General features: G+C 40.5%; 2 protein-coding genes across 2 annotated transcripts; one reads left to right on the top strand and one right to left on the bottom strand.

Moving 5' to 3' along the window:
- The first annotated feature begins 902 nt into the window (after nt 1–902).
- On the top strand, nt 903–8,898 carry LOC103516507 (helicase SKI2W-like). Its single transcript, XM_008481476.2, has 12 exons — nt 903–925; nt 1,044–1,353; nt 1,758–1,872; nt 1,981–2,172; nt 3,426–3,583; nt 4,239–4,406; nt 4,916–5,028; nt 5,654–5,885; nt 6,810–6,935; nt 7,465–7,589; nt 8,036–8,345; nt 8,751–8,898. The coding sequence occupies exons 1-12, from the start codon at nt 903–905 to the stop codon at nt 8,874–8,876; spliced, it is 1,998 nt and encodes a 665-aa protein (XP_008479698.1). The 3' UTR covers nt 8,877–8,898.
- Nucleotides 8,899–9,178: 280 nt separating this feature from the next.
- Nucleotides 9,179–10,778, bottom strand: LOC103516506 (helicase SKI2W). The gene is made up of 3 exons (XM_008481475.3): nt 10,550–10,778; nt 9,761–10,038; nt 9,179–9,313 (listed from the first exon to the last, which is right to left on the bottom strand). The coding sequence occupies exons 1-3, from the start codon at nt 10,752–10,754 to the stop codon at nt 9,179–9,181; spliced, it is 618 nt and encodes a 205-aa protein (XP_008479697.1). The 5' UTR covers nt 10,755–10,778.
- Nucleotides 10,779–15,131: the final 4,353 nt, after the last annotated feature.

Here is a 15,131-nt window from a genome sequence, read left to right as displayed (position 1 = left end):
GTGGTATACAGACTAGGTGCAAACACGATATCCCGTTTGATAACTGAAATGAGAATGTTGAGGTGGAGTTGTGGAGCTACGAGAATGAACAGAATCAGGAATGAAGTCATAAGGAATAGGATATTGTATGTACGTTGCAAATCGGGCATTCAAGGAACATAAAGGACAGACAGGAAAGTTTTTGATATTGATTTTGTGGAGGTGTTGACCTGGGTTGGATGGCAGAGATTGCCTAAGGCAATAATCCCGCCTTTTGTTAAATTTGTACTTTATGTATTGTATGAATTTTCAACAATAAAGAGTTTATTATGATTATTATTATTAGGCCATTTTTCTTCTCCCATCCCAATATTTCCCTACAATGTCATTGCTGGCTGCCAAGGCAGGACAAAAGTTTAGGTGTGAGGAATTCATAGGGGCATTCAAGGAACATAAAGGACAGATAGGAGAGTCTTTGATATTGATTTTGTGGAGGTGTTGAGCCAGACAGTCGTGCCAGTGAGCAACCTAAAATGAGCGACAGCAGGAAGGATAAAGGTAACAGAAGTGTTGAGGAAGATCCAGGAAAGGAGACTGCAGTGGTATGGACACATGGACATGTTGACAGAAGAGATGAGAGCTACATTGGGAAAAGAGTTGAGAGAATGGAAGTGAGGGGGAAAAAAGGGCGAGGTAGACCGAAGAAAAAGTGGAAAGATTGTGTGAATCAAGACGTGGGAGAGAAAAAATTATCAGGACAGGAAGCAAACAGGGCTGCCTGGAAGAGACTGACAAGAAACGCCGACCTTATTTAAATTGGAAAAAGCTAGAAAGAAGTAAAGTATTTGCTACAGGGGGTAACTTTCTTACCTTAAGTATAGGAGTATTAACTATTCCAGTTATCTTGCCGCCAAAGAGGTCAAATGCCGCAAACAGCTCGAGAAAGGCGGCTCCGGAGGCGGCAAATTGAACGGACCGTTCACTCGAGGGGCGGAAAAGAACCTGTTCATCTCGTTCCTCAACTACCTACGGAAAAGTCAGAATCTGCCCGTGGTATATTCCAGTTATCTTGCCGCCAAAGAGGTCAAATGCCGCAAACAGCTCGAGAAAGGCGGCTCCGGAGGCGGCAAATTGAACGGACCGTTAGCACGAGGGGCGGAAAAGAACCTGTTCATCTCATTCCTCAACTACCTACGGAAAAGTCAGAATCTGCCCGTGGTCCTGTTCACATTGTCGCGGAAAAGGTGCGACCAAAATGCGGGCAATCTGCTGTCGATGGACTTTTCCACGGCGACCGAGAAAAGCAAAATCCATCGCTTCTTCCAGGACAGCATTAGGAATTTGCAGAACGAGGACGATCGAGCTTTGCCTCAGGTAATGATGAGTGATGTACACACAATTTGTACCCTTTCAAAAAAAAAAAAAAGAAATCGGTACAGACTGGCTTTGGAACTTTTTCAAAATCAACAATATTTCCATTGAAAATAGGGCCAACTAGAAAACCAACCAGCTAATTAGCGGTCATAGTTAGCCCAGTAGTAATGATCTTGCTTGCCATGCAGAAGGTTCCGGCTTTGCACTCGTTGTTTGCTTGCAAATATTTCAACGGGGTACATTCTGGTGCTTTTTTATTGGCCCAGCACCTACATAATTGGTGAGTATTGTGTCTCTTCTCGCCCATCAGACTGGCAGCCACGTTACTTGAATATATTTTTGAATAAATGTTTCTCTCTAAGTTTTTATACTTTTCATCATATGACTTGAAATATCTTTTACAGGTAAAACGATTAGAACAACTGCTCAAGAACGGTATCGGCGTACATCACAGTGGTATTCTACCTATCCTCAAGGAAATTGTTGAAATGCTCTTCCAGAAAGGATCAAAGTTTTTCGGCTCTGTGCCCCTCTTACAATACCCAACATAGGGCAAGGGCAATTTATTTAGAGATAAACTTTGAATTTTATAAGGTCTTGTTCAAAATCCATCACCTCTATTTTCAGATCTCCTGGTGGATCCACCAGGTTACTACGGCCTCAACTTCCAACCTGACGGCAGAACGCTGCGTGACTTGGACAAGGAGCTAACAGTAGAAACCACATCCATGACGCTGACCTCAGTACCCAATACTGGAGATCTGGATGATAGTAAGGACCTATCTGGAGATGAAGAAGAAACTGGCGAAAAAAACGATGGTACTTTCATACTTTTTTAAAAGAGTTTTTCCTGAAATTTTAGATGCTAGGGAAGAAATGACTTAATTGTTAATTTTCGCATTTGCAAACAACAGAGGGAAGTGTAAGGGGGTCCTATCGTCCCGAAATCGAAGAGAGAGAATGAGGGCAGAATAGGAGAAACCCAGCCGTTCCGAGAACGAACCTTATCTGTCTAGGATGCAGTTCGCCCCGGTTGGTATCCGGATGCGTGACCATCTGGGCAATCTCATGCTTCTAGCCTTTCCCGATCCGAATCAGGCTGGGTGAGGTTAATGTGAGTAGGCGGGTGGCTTGTCGCTGAACGCTTGTAAAACCCCCGTTACTAAAAAATTCAGATTGATTGATTAACAAATCAACGGGTAAAACCCATGTATATACAGCAACGTTAAACCCTCTATCTGATCTCTAATACATACATAACCAATTAACCATACTAGTTCCATCCATTACTGGAAGGGTCGATGTCAAAGCCCCTCTATATTACTCTGTTCCAGTCTGTTGTTATACCTTTCATTTTTTTTTTTAAATTTTTTATCCCTCCAACTTCCCTGCTTTGTTTCTACATTGTCTAATCTGTAGGTGTCTAATATCACCGAGAGCCGAACTCCTTGAAACTCATGGACATCATTTCCTCGACGTTCACCATGGATACCCGCATTAGATTGAGAATCATGGCGTACGTCAGACGGAACTGAGATACGAGTTTGGTCTGTTTACCTGCGCATATGGTAATGGTAAAGGTAAATGTTACTTTGGTTACAATATTATCAAATTAACATGATTAATAACCATTAAAGAAGCAAAAAGGCAAACATAAAATGTACAGATAAATAAACGGATTTTTGAAAATCAAAATAATACGAGTAATAATATGTAATTAAAAGTGGGTAATCCTTAGATGAGTAATGGCCAGAACAATATGTGAACAACTACACATTAAGTAAGATCTAAAAGAACCATTTGCGCTTCTGCCTTGTAAGCGTTCAGCTGCAAAGTTAGATTTCCGCCCGGGGCGGATTTTATCCTGAAGGGATAAGGTTCGTTCTGATAAGGGATAACGGCTGGCTTGGTCCTATCCTGTCTTCTTTCTCTCTTCGATTTCGGGCTGATAAGACCTTAGCAGTTACCTCTGTCAAACCTCTTCAAAAAAGAGAGAGAGAAAAAAAAAAGTACAAAATGACGGTACTTTTATTTTATTTCATGAATCTGCTGTTTGTATTTTAAAATTCGAGGTATCATCAATTTGATTCAACTGGGTGGAGAGAATGCGTCGAAATTCGAGCAAGGGTTGTGGGAAAGTCATGAAGTGATCTCAGGCGATGCGAAGGAGGAGCAAGAGAAAGCTACCGTGTTCCCCAGCAATGAGGAAGAAAATAATGTCATACCTCAGGTATTTAATAGTAGAAGCGCTCTCAAATTTTGACCATGTGGGGCGAAGTGCTACCGCACTCCTTAGGACGCGTTTTACGAGGTCAGAATTCCGGATCAAACCGGAGAGTAAGTATAACTCAATCCTAGATTGATCTCAATTCTGATTTGGCAAACCCCGCTCTTAATGTTTTTCATTTTATAAATTGTTTTCTGGTTCTTACTAATTTACGAACAAACATTTTTGCTCATTTCTGTCTTACTTTAATGACCAGCCTCGGTGGGGTAGTCAAGGCGTTCGCCTGATTATCAAGAAGGCGCGGGTTCAATCTCAGTATCGAATTTTATCTGCATATATCTGAGACTAATAATTTAACAAGGAATTTTAAATAGAGAGTGCCTCCGTCAACCGGCATTAATCTCGGCTTGTGGGTACATTCCCCCCAAGAGTTACATGTTTTCCCCAAAGTTAGTGAAAGACTCCGGGGGGCCCCCATCCCCCCCCGGAGAAAACAACATTTTCGACCAACCTCAGTGGTGCAATGGATAACGCGTTGGACTTCGGATCTGGAGGTCGGAAATTTATGTAGGTGTACCTATTGGAGAACGATACTTGTGACAAGCCTGCTTATCGCAATTCAAAATTTCTTAAATAACGTTTTGTATAAATTTCCCAGGAGGTGGATATTCCCATACTCAAAATCAGCAACACTCTGCCCAAGCATGTCACCCAGACAGAGTGGGCGGAAATGCTGGATGTGAGTAAACCCGTGCTGGACTTCGATGCTAAAGTTCCTATCATGGCACATACCTGGCCCTTTGAATTGGATGTCTTCCAGAAACAGGTGAGTATTTTTTATTATTTCTTTTTTTTTTCGTAATAATGATTATTACTAAATCAAGTTTAGAATAATAAAAAAAATAATATCGAACGAGCAGACTATTTACTAAATAACTAACTAACGAATAGTAAGACATAGGGCCAAGCTAAGAATAGAGACTATGCAAGTGTGATTAACTTGAGCCATTTATTAATTAACCAATCACGCAATGTTTGTGACCAATTTTACGTTAATCACTGAAACGAAGTCGAAGTCTATTGACATTGATGGAAACTCATAGGTACAAAGTAAGCTAGCCGAGTTAGCCTGCAGGGGAGCCTGTCTGCCTTGCAAGAACAAACACAAAAAGCTCAATCCGAGGCTTAGGTGTAGGGGAAAACAGCCCTAAAGGATGGGTTAAGCTCATACGAATCTACGTCTGCCTTGTAAGCGCTAGGCCGCGGGTTCGATTCCCGCCCGGGCTGATAGGTGTGTTTGGTTTCAATATTAATTTTCCTTTGCTCTGGTTGCAGGCAATTATCAAACTAGAAGAGCATAACCATGTGTTTGTTACTGCCCATACTTCTGCTGGTAAGACTGTGATTGCCGAATATGCTATTGCCCTGTCCCAGAATCATAAGACTAGGTAAGTCCAAGTTTATTTTTCATTGAATTAAAACATTCATAGTTTAACTCTCCCTCCCCATCTCTCCCGCCCTCCCTCGCTCCCAATACGTATAAAAAAAATCTCCTTCCCTCCTTTCCTCCCCCCGTCACAATATATCTTTTCCCACCAATGCCCAAATGTATTTCAAGCGGTTTCGATGTTGTGGACGCTGCTTAATGTTGACATATCATAATATTTCAGAACCATTTATACCTCCATCAACACACATTCTATTAAACTAATATACTAATAAACAGGGAGTAGACCAGCTTAGTCTGACTTGAGGACTATGGGTCGAATTGTTTCGTGTAATATTACACACTGTGTGCGTTAGGCTGGAACTTGGCCTGGCGCACTACCGTGCGCCTAGATAAACAGGGAGTATACCAGCCTGAATTCCCCTTGCTAAAGATACAGCAAAGGTTGAGTGCGAAGAGCATCCACTCGTAAAATTTGTAGCCAAAACCAAATGTCAGCCCAAAGCAGTCGCCTTAGTTAGAGCTGATTGAGAGGCTGACGAAAAAAGCTGACCCCGTCTGTACACGGAAAAAGGCGAAGAAAAAGAAGAAGAAGAATATATTCTACTATACATATTATATTTCAGAACGATTTACACCTCCCCCATCAAAGCCCTGTCCAATCAGAAGTACCGGGACTTCCGGGAAACATTTCAAGACGTGGGCCTCGTCACGGGAGACTTTCAAATCAACACGACCGCTTCCTGTCTGGTGATGACCACGGAGATTCTCCGCTCCATGTTGTATCGTGGAAGTGACGTGTTAAGAGATCTCGAGTATGTTATATTCGATGAGGTGCATTATATTAATGATTCTGAGGTAAGTGAAAAATCCTAGTTTTATATTTTTGCTCACTAACTTAGCAGATATGTATCTGAGATCTTAGAGTGCCGAAATCGAATAGAACGGAGATTCTCCGCTCCATGTTGTATCGTGGAAGTGACGTGTTAAGAGATCTCGAGTATGTTATATTCGATGAGGTGCATTATATTAACGATTCTGAGGTAAGTGAAAAATCCTAGTTTTAGTTGTGAGACTGCCAATTTTATATTTTTGCTCACTAACTTAGCAGATATCTGAGATCATAGAGTCCCGAAATCGAATAGAGAAGGAAGACAGGATAAACGGCTGGTTTTCTCCTATCCTGCCTTACGTCTCTCGATATGACTTTAACAGTTAGAGTTCCCTCTATCAAACTTTTTTTTTCTGTTGGGCGCTTTGACTATATGTTAAAACATGTCGTTCGCGCTGCACTGCGCTGTATAAAAACAAAAAAAGAGATAAAATTCGCCAGGTTAATATTTTTTAATAATAACATTTAATAATAGGCCAGGCCATTTAATAATAACATATCCAATAATAAAATTTGCCAGACAAACTTGGCTGAGATTTTCCTATTTTCCGTAGTATGTCTCTCAGTAACTGTGCAAGAAGACACGACAGTGGCGTAGCGTGTATGTATGGCGTGTATGGCGGCCATACAACTCAAAAGTTCACTCTAATACCCATAAATATTAATGGCATGTACCTACTGTGATGGGACTTGGTAGACCTGTGCATGAGCCCTACACTTGAATTTAGACCACGCTACGCCACTGAGACACGATACTTCCCTTTTAGATACTGGGTCAATGCAAACTCAAGTAGGATTTTATGCCAAATTTTCTCGATTCTGGAAATCTTTCCGCACTGCAAAGTCAACGTGTTCACAACATTTTGAACATTTTCTTCTTATGTTTACAGAGAGGTCATGTATGGGAGGAAGTATTGATTCTGTTACCCAAGGAAGTGTGCATTGTGATGCTAAGCGCCACCGTACCTAATACGCTGGAGTTTGCCGATTGGGTGGGCAACACTAAGAAAACAAAGGTAAGACATGTTAAAGTACCTAATACCTAATTGATTAATTCCTTATATTGATAACTTAACACTGCCAAAGCTGAGCAATAGGGTTTGCGTCCTTGGGGGTTTCACAGGCTAATTCAGGCAGAATTTGCAAGATTTTTTTTTCTCTTATTTTATTCATTTTTTTTTTTTTTTTATCTGCGAGACTCTTCTGTTAAACAGAAAGGTGCTGGTTCTTTATTTTTTTTTTTTTTTTTATCTGCGAGACTCTTCTGTTAAACAGAAAGGTGCTGGTTCGAATCCCAACGAAGGTGTGGACTTCTCATTATTTGAGAAATTGACTAGATTTGTATTTTTTAATTTGATAAAATTAGACCACTGCGGTATTACTATGTAGTATTTGGAGTGGGTTTTACTGCTCAGCTCAGCTCTGGAAGTGTTAAATAAAGGGTATTCTCAATTTTATTGGTCGGTAGCTGGTTAGTATAACTGTAACCATTTATTCTATTCTATTTAGTGCTACGCTATTCTATTTGTTGCTATTGTATTCCAGGTGTACGTGGTGAGTACATTGAAGCGACCTGTGCCTTTGAAACATTTCCTTTACGTAGGTCCTGTGCTGGAGAAAAATCAGCTGTTCCTAATACGAGAAGCAGAGGGAGAGTTTTTGACCAGGGGGTAAGTTTCCAGTTATTTTAATTTTTAATGTAAAATGACCTGATAGTCAATTCCCAGCAGTTGATACCAACCAACCTACCAATTTAGATGGTGATTGCATGTTGAATGCACCAGCTCCCTATGTATCACTAAGCTAAGCAACGTTTCGGGTGTTTGATATTCGGATGGATGACCATCTTGGCAAACGCGCGCTGCTGGTTTTTCTCGGCCCAACTCAGCCTGAGTGATGTTATTGTGAGTAGGCGAGTAGCTTGTAACCGAATGAAGGGTAAAAGCCCCGTCACTAAAAACCTTTGTATTCTTGCAGTGACTTTAGATGAAATAACAACTAGTACACTTCACATCCAAGTGATTCATATGGAACTTCACAAAGTTACTGAGTCCTCCATCAAGATGTTATACAATGACGTTAAACCTCTTAAAAAATAAATCCTTCCTTATTCCAGTTATCTTGCCGCCAAAGAGGTCAAATGCCGCAAACAGCTCGAGAAAGGCGGCTCCGGAGGCGGCAAATTGAACGGACCGTTCACTCGAGGGGCGGAAAAGAACCTGTTCATCTCGTTCCTCAACTACCTACGGAAAAGTCAGAATCTGCCCGTGGTCCTGTTCACATTGTCGCGGAAAAGGTGCGACCAAAATGCGGCCAATCTGCTGTCGATGGACTTTTCCACGGCGACCGAGAAAAGCAAAATCCATCGCTTCTTCCAGGACAGCATTAGGAATTTGCAGAACGAGGACGATCGAGCTTTGCCTCAGGTAATGATGAGTGATGTACACACAATTTGTACCCTTTCAAAAAAAAAGAAAAGAAATCGGTACAGACTGGCTTTGGAACTTTTTCAAAATCAACAATATTTCCATTGAAAATAGGGCCAACTAGAAAACCAACCAGCTAATTAGCGGTCATAGTTAGCCCAGTAGTAATGATCTTGCTTGCCATGCAGAAGGTTCCGGCTTTGCACTCGTTGTTTGCTTGCAAATATTTCAACGGGGTACATTCTGGTGCTTTTTTATTGGCCCAGCACCTACATAATTGGTGAGTATTGTGTCTCTTCTTGCCCATCAGACTGGCAGCCACGTTATTTGAATATATTTTTGAATAAATGCTTCTCTCTAAAGTTTTAATACTTTTCATCATATGACTTGACACATGTTTTACAGGTGAAACGGTTAGAACAACTGCTCAAGAACGGTATCGGCGTACATCACAGTGGTATCCTACCTATCCTCAAGGAAATTGTCGAAATGCTCTTCCAGAAAGGGCTTGTCAAAGTAAGCTTAATTTGAACGTCTTCCCCCCTCCCTTTTAGGCGCTTTGACACTACGGACAGTAGGTCGTTCGCGCCGGTAATTTTATCTTGATAATTGGAATACCTAGATATTTGGTAAAGAAGGTAATTGAAAACAGCATATAGGTAACTAATAAAAAGCGAACTCGGGACCTTCAGCATGATAAGCAAGCGCGTTACCACTGGGCTAACTTCATTTCTTGGTTTATTAGTGTGGAGTTTCTCTAACTTATGTGCGTTTACATTTTCTTAATAAAGTTTTATTGAAATGTTCAATAACAAATTTGATTTGAGCATGATTTACCTATACAAAGCTCTCCTATGATCAACCTTGAGCAGGAGACCTAGCTTGTCCCGATGTTCCAAGGTCCAGATATGAAGTACAATACCGGGAACAATAGCATTCTTGAACTCGGCTGTCTTCTCTACGAGTGACTGAAACAACGAGCAAATTAAATCACATGTGAGTGATGGACGTGTGACACAAAATAACTCACACAGAGGAATTGGATCATAAATTAATTATTTCATTGAAACCTGTATCTCTGATGTAGAGGCTTTGAGGTTACAAGAAGTACTTATCGGAGGAGTAGTACGTGTGTTACGTATTATTTATTATTTCTTCTAAACCTAAAGGTATGTCCACACATAGTCGACTGGCCATCGAGACTGAACCGTCCACACTGCCTCGATAGCATAGATTTATCTCGTCGATCGACGGCCAGTCGACTATGTTGTTGTTTACAAAAGTCGGGACGTTGACCGTGAGGCATGAGGCCATTTTCCTACGCGCGTCCCAATATTTTTCTACAATGGAACTATGTTTGGACACACCTTTAAAGATTAAACAATATTTAAAAAAGAAAAAAAAAAAATACTTACCATATAAGAGTCGCGAATTTCGAAAAACCGCTTCGCCTGATCGAAGAAGTTCTCGAACAGAACGTCCGTGTCCTGAGCCTGGCGCACCTCACCACCCTGGCGCACCTTGGCTTCTAATTGCGCCAGGTCCTCCTTGTTCTTTTGCATACGGAACCGAGAGCCGAACTCCTTGAAACTCATGGACATCATTTCCTCGACGTTCACCATGGACACTCGCATTAGATTGAGAATCATGGCGTATGTCAGACGGAACTGAGATACGAGTTTGGTCTGTTTACCTGCGCATATGGTAATGGTAAAGGTAATAATGTTACTTTGGTTAACAATACTATCAAATTAACATGATTAATAACCATTAAAGAAGCAAAAAGGCAAACATAAAATGTACAAATAAATAAACTGATTTTTGAAAATCAAAATAATAATAATAATATGTAATTAAAAGTGGGTAATACTAAATGAGTAATGGCCAGAACAATATGCGAACAACTACACATTAAGTAAGATCTAAAAGAACCATTTGCTCTTCTGCCTTGTAAGCGTTTAGCTGCAAAGTTAGATTTACGCCCGGGGCGGATTTTATCCTGAATGGATAAGGTTCGTTCTGATAAGGGATAACGGCTGGCTTGGTCCTACCCTGTCTTCTTTCTCTCTTCGATTTCGGGCCGATAAGACCTTAGCAGTTACCTCTGTCAAACCTCTTCAAAAAAGAGAGAGAAAAAAGCACACAAAAAGACGGTACTTTTATTTTATTTCATGAATCGAATTGGCTCAAAGTGTCTCTCTCACCTAGCATCATCTTCTTCAGTGCCTCCTGGCCAGGCAGCTCTTCCTTACACATGATAATCACCGTACCACTCTCATCCAGGCCCCGCCTACCCGCACGGCCTGCCATCTGAATGTACTCGGCCGGGTTAAGGTCCCGCCTCTCACTGCCGTCGTACTTGCGGGTTGAATCGAACGCTACGGTGCGTGCCGGCATATTAACGCCCATGGCGAAGGTTTCGGTCGCGAACAGGATCTGTAAAGTAGGGAATATGTTGTTGTTACAAATGTCGGAATTTTTCAATATTAGGCCATTTTTCCCCGTAACACCGACCCTGAAAAAGTAGGAAAAGGCTAGGAAGAAGAAGGCCATTTTCCCTTGCATTCCAGCATGCGGCCCGCGGGCCGCCAGTTTGACATGCCTGCTCTACAATGTCATTGCTGGCTTCCAAGACGAGGTAGGATGGGAAGAGTTCATAGGGGAGTTTAAGGAACAGAGATGTCAGTTAGGAGAATCTTTAAGGCCAATTTTTATAGGTGTTGAGCCAATTTGGTTTGTTATAAGTAAAGTAGAAAAGAATACTCCAAGACTAGAATAGAATATACCTGGTTAATGCTCCCCGAATGGGACTGAAAAGTCCCTTTCAACTGAGAATCTAAACAAGGACTCACACTTAAGATTGTGTTAGGATTTAGATTTACAGAAGATTTTTCCGGCCATTAGGGGTCGAATAACGTCAGGTATTAATCTGGCTTATCTTTTTTTTTTCAATAGGGGAAAATGAAAACAGATCGCTTTTTTTGTTTTACAATATTTGTAAAACAAAAAAAAAAAAAGTTTTTTTTGAGCATTTTCCCCTATTGATTTTAATTTGTTTTACCAAGTGTTGTGTACACCCTTGAAAGTTCTAACTTTTTAATACTTTTTTTTTCTTCTTCATATTCGGCAATCACAGTCTTACCAGCAGAAGTATGGGCAGTAACAAACACATGGTTATGCTCTTCTAGTTTGATAATTGCCTGCAACCAGAGCAAAGGAAAATTAATATTGAAACCAAACACACCTATCAGCCCGGGCGGGAATCGAACCCGCGGCCTAGCGCTTACAAGGCAGACGTAGATTCGTATGAGCTTAACCCATCCTTTAGGGCTGTTTTCCCCTACACCTAAGCCTCGGATTGAGCTTTTTGTGTTTGTTCTTGCAAGGCAGACAGGCTCCCCTGCAGGCTAACTCGGCTAGCTTACTTTGTACCTATGAGTTTCCATCAATGTCAATAGACTTCGACTTCGTTTCAGTGATTAACGTAAAATTGGTCACAAACATTGCGTGATTGGTTAATTAATAAATGGCTCAAGTTAATCACACTTGCATAGTCTCTATTCTTAGCTTGGCCCTATGTCTTACTATTCGTTAGTTAGTTATTTAGTAAATAGTCTGCTCGTTCGATATTATTTTTTTTATTATTCTAAACTTGATTTAGTAATAATCATTATTACGAAAAAAAAAAGAAATAATAAAAAATACTCACCTGTTTCTGGAAGACATCCAATTCAAAGGGCCAGGTATGTGCCATGATAGGAACTTTAGCATCGAAGTCCAGCACGGGTTTACTCTAACCATGCCTAGTGGTTACCTAATCAACTGAGTATATTGTAGGGAAAAAGAATGAGTAGTTGACAGAAAAAGACGATTGTGCTCAAGTGGACCACTCCTGCAAAACCAGAACATTCAACTGACAGGCAAAAAAAATTGTTACAAAATGTTATCAGCAGCTCACACTGCAAAGTCCTCGAAAACCATAGATAAGATTACTTAAACACATACCCAAATTGAAAAATGAGAGAGCTAATCAGGTAAAAAGTGTTTTTACTATATCAGAATATCAGTAATCATAAAACGATTTGATAGCTGACAGCCAAAAATTTCACAATCTCTTTCTCTTCTCTCATTCCCTGGCCCTTTTTTATTGGGCTTTTTCTTATTTTTATTTTCTTTCTTTTCCATAGCATGAACTGCTGTTTGGACAGACTGTACTTGCTGGGGGGAAAAGGAGGATGTAAATCTGAAACAACAGAAAAAATTCAAACTCAAGAGAGAAACATGGGAAATATGATAAAGCCACTGAAGACCTGCGAGCATCATTTACCCCACTTGTAATTTCATGTGATGGTGCGTTAGGAGTTGAGTATGGCAGTTTTGTGAAACATACTGTGAGAAGATTAAGTGAAAAGTGGGCGAAGCCATAATCATGGGTGTTGGGATGGTTAAAGGTGAAAGTTGAGATATCAGTGGTGCAAGCGATTTCAATGAGAGTGAGAGGTTCGAGGAAGAAGTTGAGATTGATTGAGTGTGAGGATGGAGCAGGAATGGTACAGTTGGATGATTGAATAAATGAAGTAGGTAATGTTGAAAACAATTAGATTAAATATGATTTAAAAAAAAAATGAATTAGGTACTGTCATGACTCAATGAGAACATCAAACAGATATGACTGATACTTCTTGACAGATGAGAAAGCCAGGCATTCTAAAGCTGTGTCCACACATAATTATGTTGGGTATTGTAAGAGGGGCACAGAGCCGAAAAACTTTGACCCCCGAGAATCGGACTAGGGACCTCCGGCATACAAGCCTAGTAGTATAATACTCAGCAATAAAGATGCACTTTGATCTACTCAAGGATGATTGGACTTCACCCTACAACTCACTATTTTTAAAGTCCAGGTCCACATCTTCCAGTAGGGTATCCCCTGTGTCTTCAGGTTCAGCAAAGCCTCCTGGCCAGAAAGGTTTGTTCGTGGAATGTCCGGTGATATTTTCCTCGTCAAATGGCTCAGGTGCTCTCTCCCAAGACATGGAGTTTTTTGCCGTCAGCTCCTGACCACTGATGGGAACCTCACAAAACTCTATCAGTTCTCCGGTGATGGGATTTCGTTTGGCCTGGAGGAAAAAAGTGGTTGAGCTTAAAAGAGTAGAGACAGTAATTATAGCAATCAGGTATAAAGTGGGTATTTTTTGAAAACATTACTGCAGTTGATGACAAATCACCCTTTTTCCCTCTGACAAGCTCTACATTTTTCCCCTGAATCAAATTAGGTTTGTTAAAAAAAAAAATGTAGGTAGGTAGGTAGGTAGGTATAATGTAGGTAGGTAGGTAGGTATAATAATAGGCATGTTACCTATTGAGTATCTTTCATCTGTCAATACATAAGGCCTTGTTTAGATTGCCAGGGTAAAAGGAACAGATAAAGAGGGTATATTCTTCAATTGCTGAAATTATGTGGATGCCAGTCCAACTTCAATTTTCATCTTACCTCCAGTGTGGTAGCATCTGACATCTGAAATTCTACAGATTGTTTGGATTCTAAAAGAGTTCTAGGTGATTCTGCTGTAAAGTACTTACAAGACACCACCACTCCTAACAGTACGTTTGAGACTACATAAAGTATGAGACATTGAGACAATGATAAGATTGATAAGGCTGCATTTATTCCTTACCCCAAAAGTTCACATGGTGCTTTTGTGAGGCTTAACTAAATGGGTGTAATGGTGCATAGCACATTTTATTTTCTAGGGATTGAACCCACACCCTCTTATTTTTGCAAGTGCCTTGACTACTAAGGCCCCAAGTGACCTACTCACCTTCTTATACAGAAGAAAATTTAAGTAGGTTGTACTTACACTTAAGAGTAGCCTAATTTCATGCAGCACATAGTTAGTTATTTTTCTATAGGGATCATCCTGTTATACATATTTATTTGTAAGTAAACATGCATGCTAATAGGTATATTATGCAGATATTATCTCAACCTTATCTTGGCAAGTACCTTTATCTATGTAGACACTAATGACTTCTTGCTCTCTCATTGCAGTCAATAAAAAAAAAAATATGGCAATGGACAAAACCAAATGATTTCATTATCTACCATACACACACAGCATGAATTTGTCTAGAAAATGACCTTCGTCCAAGTGTTAAGGAGATCTTCTCTTTGAACTTCAGTTAACCTTGCGTTAGGTCTTTTTATCAGGAACACGAAAGTGGTGGTGCAAATTTTGTCCAGAAAACCATAAAGCCAAAAAACCAAAAAAATGGTTTTTGGTGGATTTTTTTTCACATTTTCTCACACAAATGAGCTTGAAATTTGTCACGACGACCTATGAACTCAAAGCGAGAAAGTTTTAGATAACACTTAAGTCGATAATTTCAGACCGGTTTTGTTTTCCTTTCTTTCTTCCTCCCTATATCCGTAGAGGAGAAAGGACGAAATAGGAAGACTTCAAATTTGACAGACAAGTTTCAGACCTAGACACTTTTCCATTTGCGTGTCAAGTTTTGGGCCACTTGAATTCCGACCACTCCCATTTAGGTGCTGGGTCAACACGAGAACACCAGAAAGTAACCCGTTGAAATATTTGCAATCGAAAAACGAGTACAATTTTTTTTTCGATGGTGGGATTCGAACCCGGGACCTTCTGCATGGCAAGCAAGCGCGTTACCACTGGACCAACCGTGCCCCCGATTTGTTAATCAATCAATCAATCTAAATTTTTTAGTGACGCGGGTTTTACAAGCGTTCAGCGACAAGCCACCCGCCTACTCACA

The sequence above is a fragment of the Diaphorina citri genome, unplaced genomic scaffold, assembly GCF_000475195.1.
Source record: "Diaphorina citri unplaced genomic scaffold, Diaci psyllid genome assembly version 1.1 scaffold1587, whole genome shotgun sequence".
NCBI classification, from domain to species: domain Eukaryota; kingdom Metazoa; phylum Arthropoda; class Insecta; order Hemiptera; family Psyllidae; genus Diaphorina; species Diaphorina citri.
This window is presented reverse-complemented; position numbering and strand designations above follow the sequence as displayed.

Bases quoted from the DNA above. Each gene is read 5' to 3' on its own strand.
- LOC103516507 (XM_008481476.2), top strand. From the start codon at position 903: ATGCCGCAAACAGCTCGAGAAAG. The intron at 926-1,043 runs GCGGCTCCGGAG...GGTATATTCCAG, and splicing joins CCGCAAACAGCTCGAGAAAG to TTATCTTGCCGCCAAAGAGG. The intron at 1,873-1,980 runs GCTCTGTGCCCC...CTCTATTTTCAG, and splicing joins GAAAGGATCAAAGTTTTTCG to ATCTCCTGGTGGATCCACCA.
- LOC103516506 (XM_008481475.3), bottom strand. From the start codon at position 10,754: ATGGGCGTTAATATGCCGGCACGCACCGTAGCGTTCGATTCAACCCGC. The intron at 10,039-10,549 runs GTGAGAGAGACA...CCATATGCGCAG, and splicing joins ACTGAAGAAGATGATGCTAG to GTAAACAGACCAAACTCGTA. The intron at 9,314-9,760 runs GTAAGTATTTTT...TCGTTGTTTCAG, and splicing joins AAATTCGCGACTCTTATATG to TCACTCGTAGAGAAGACAGC.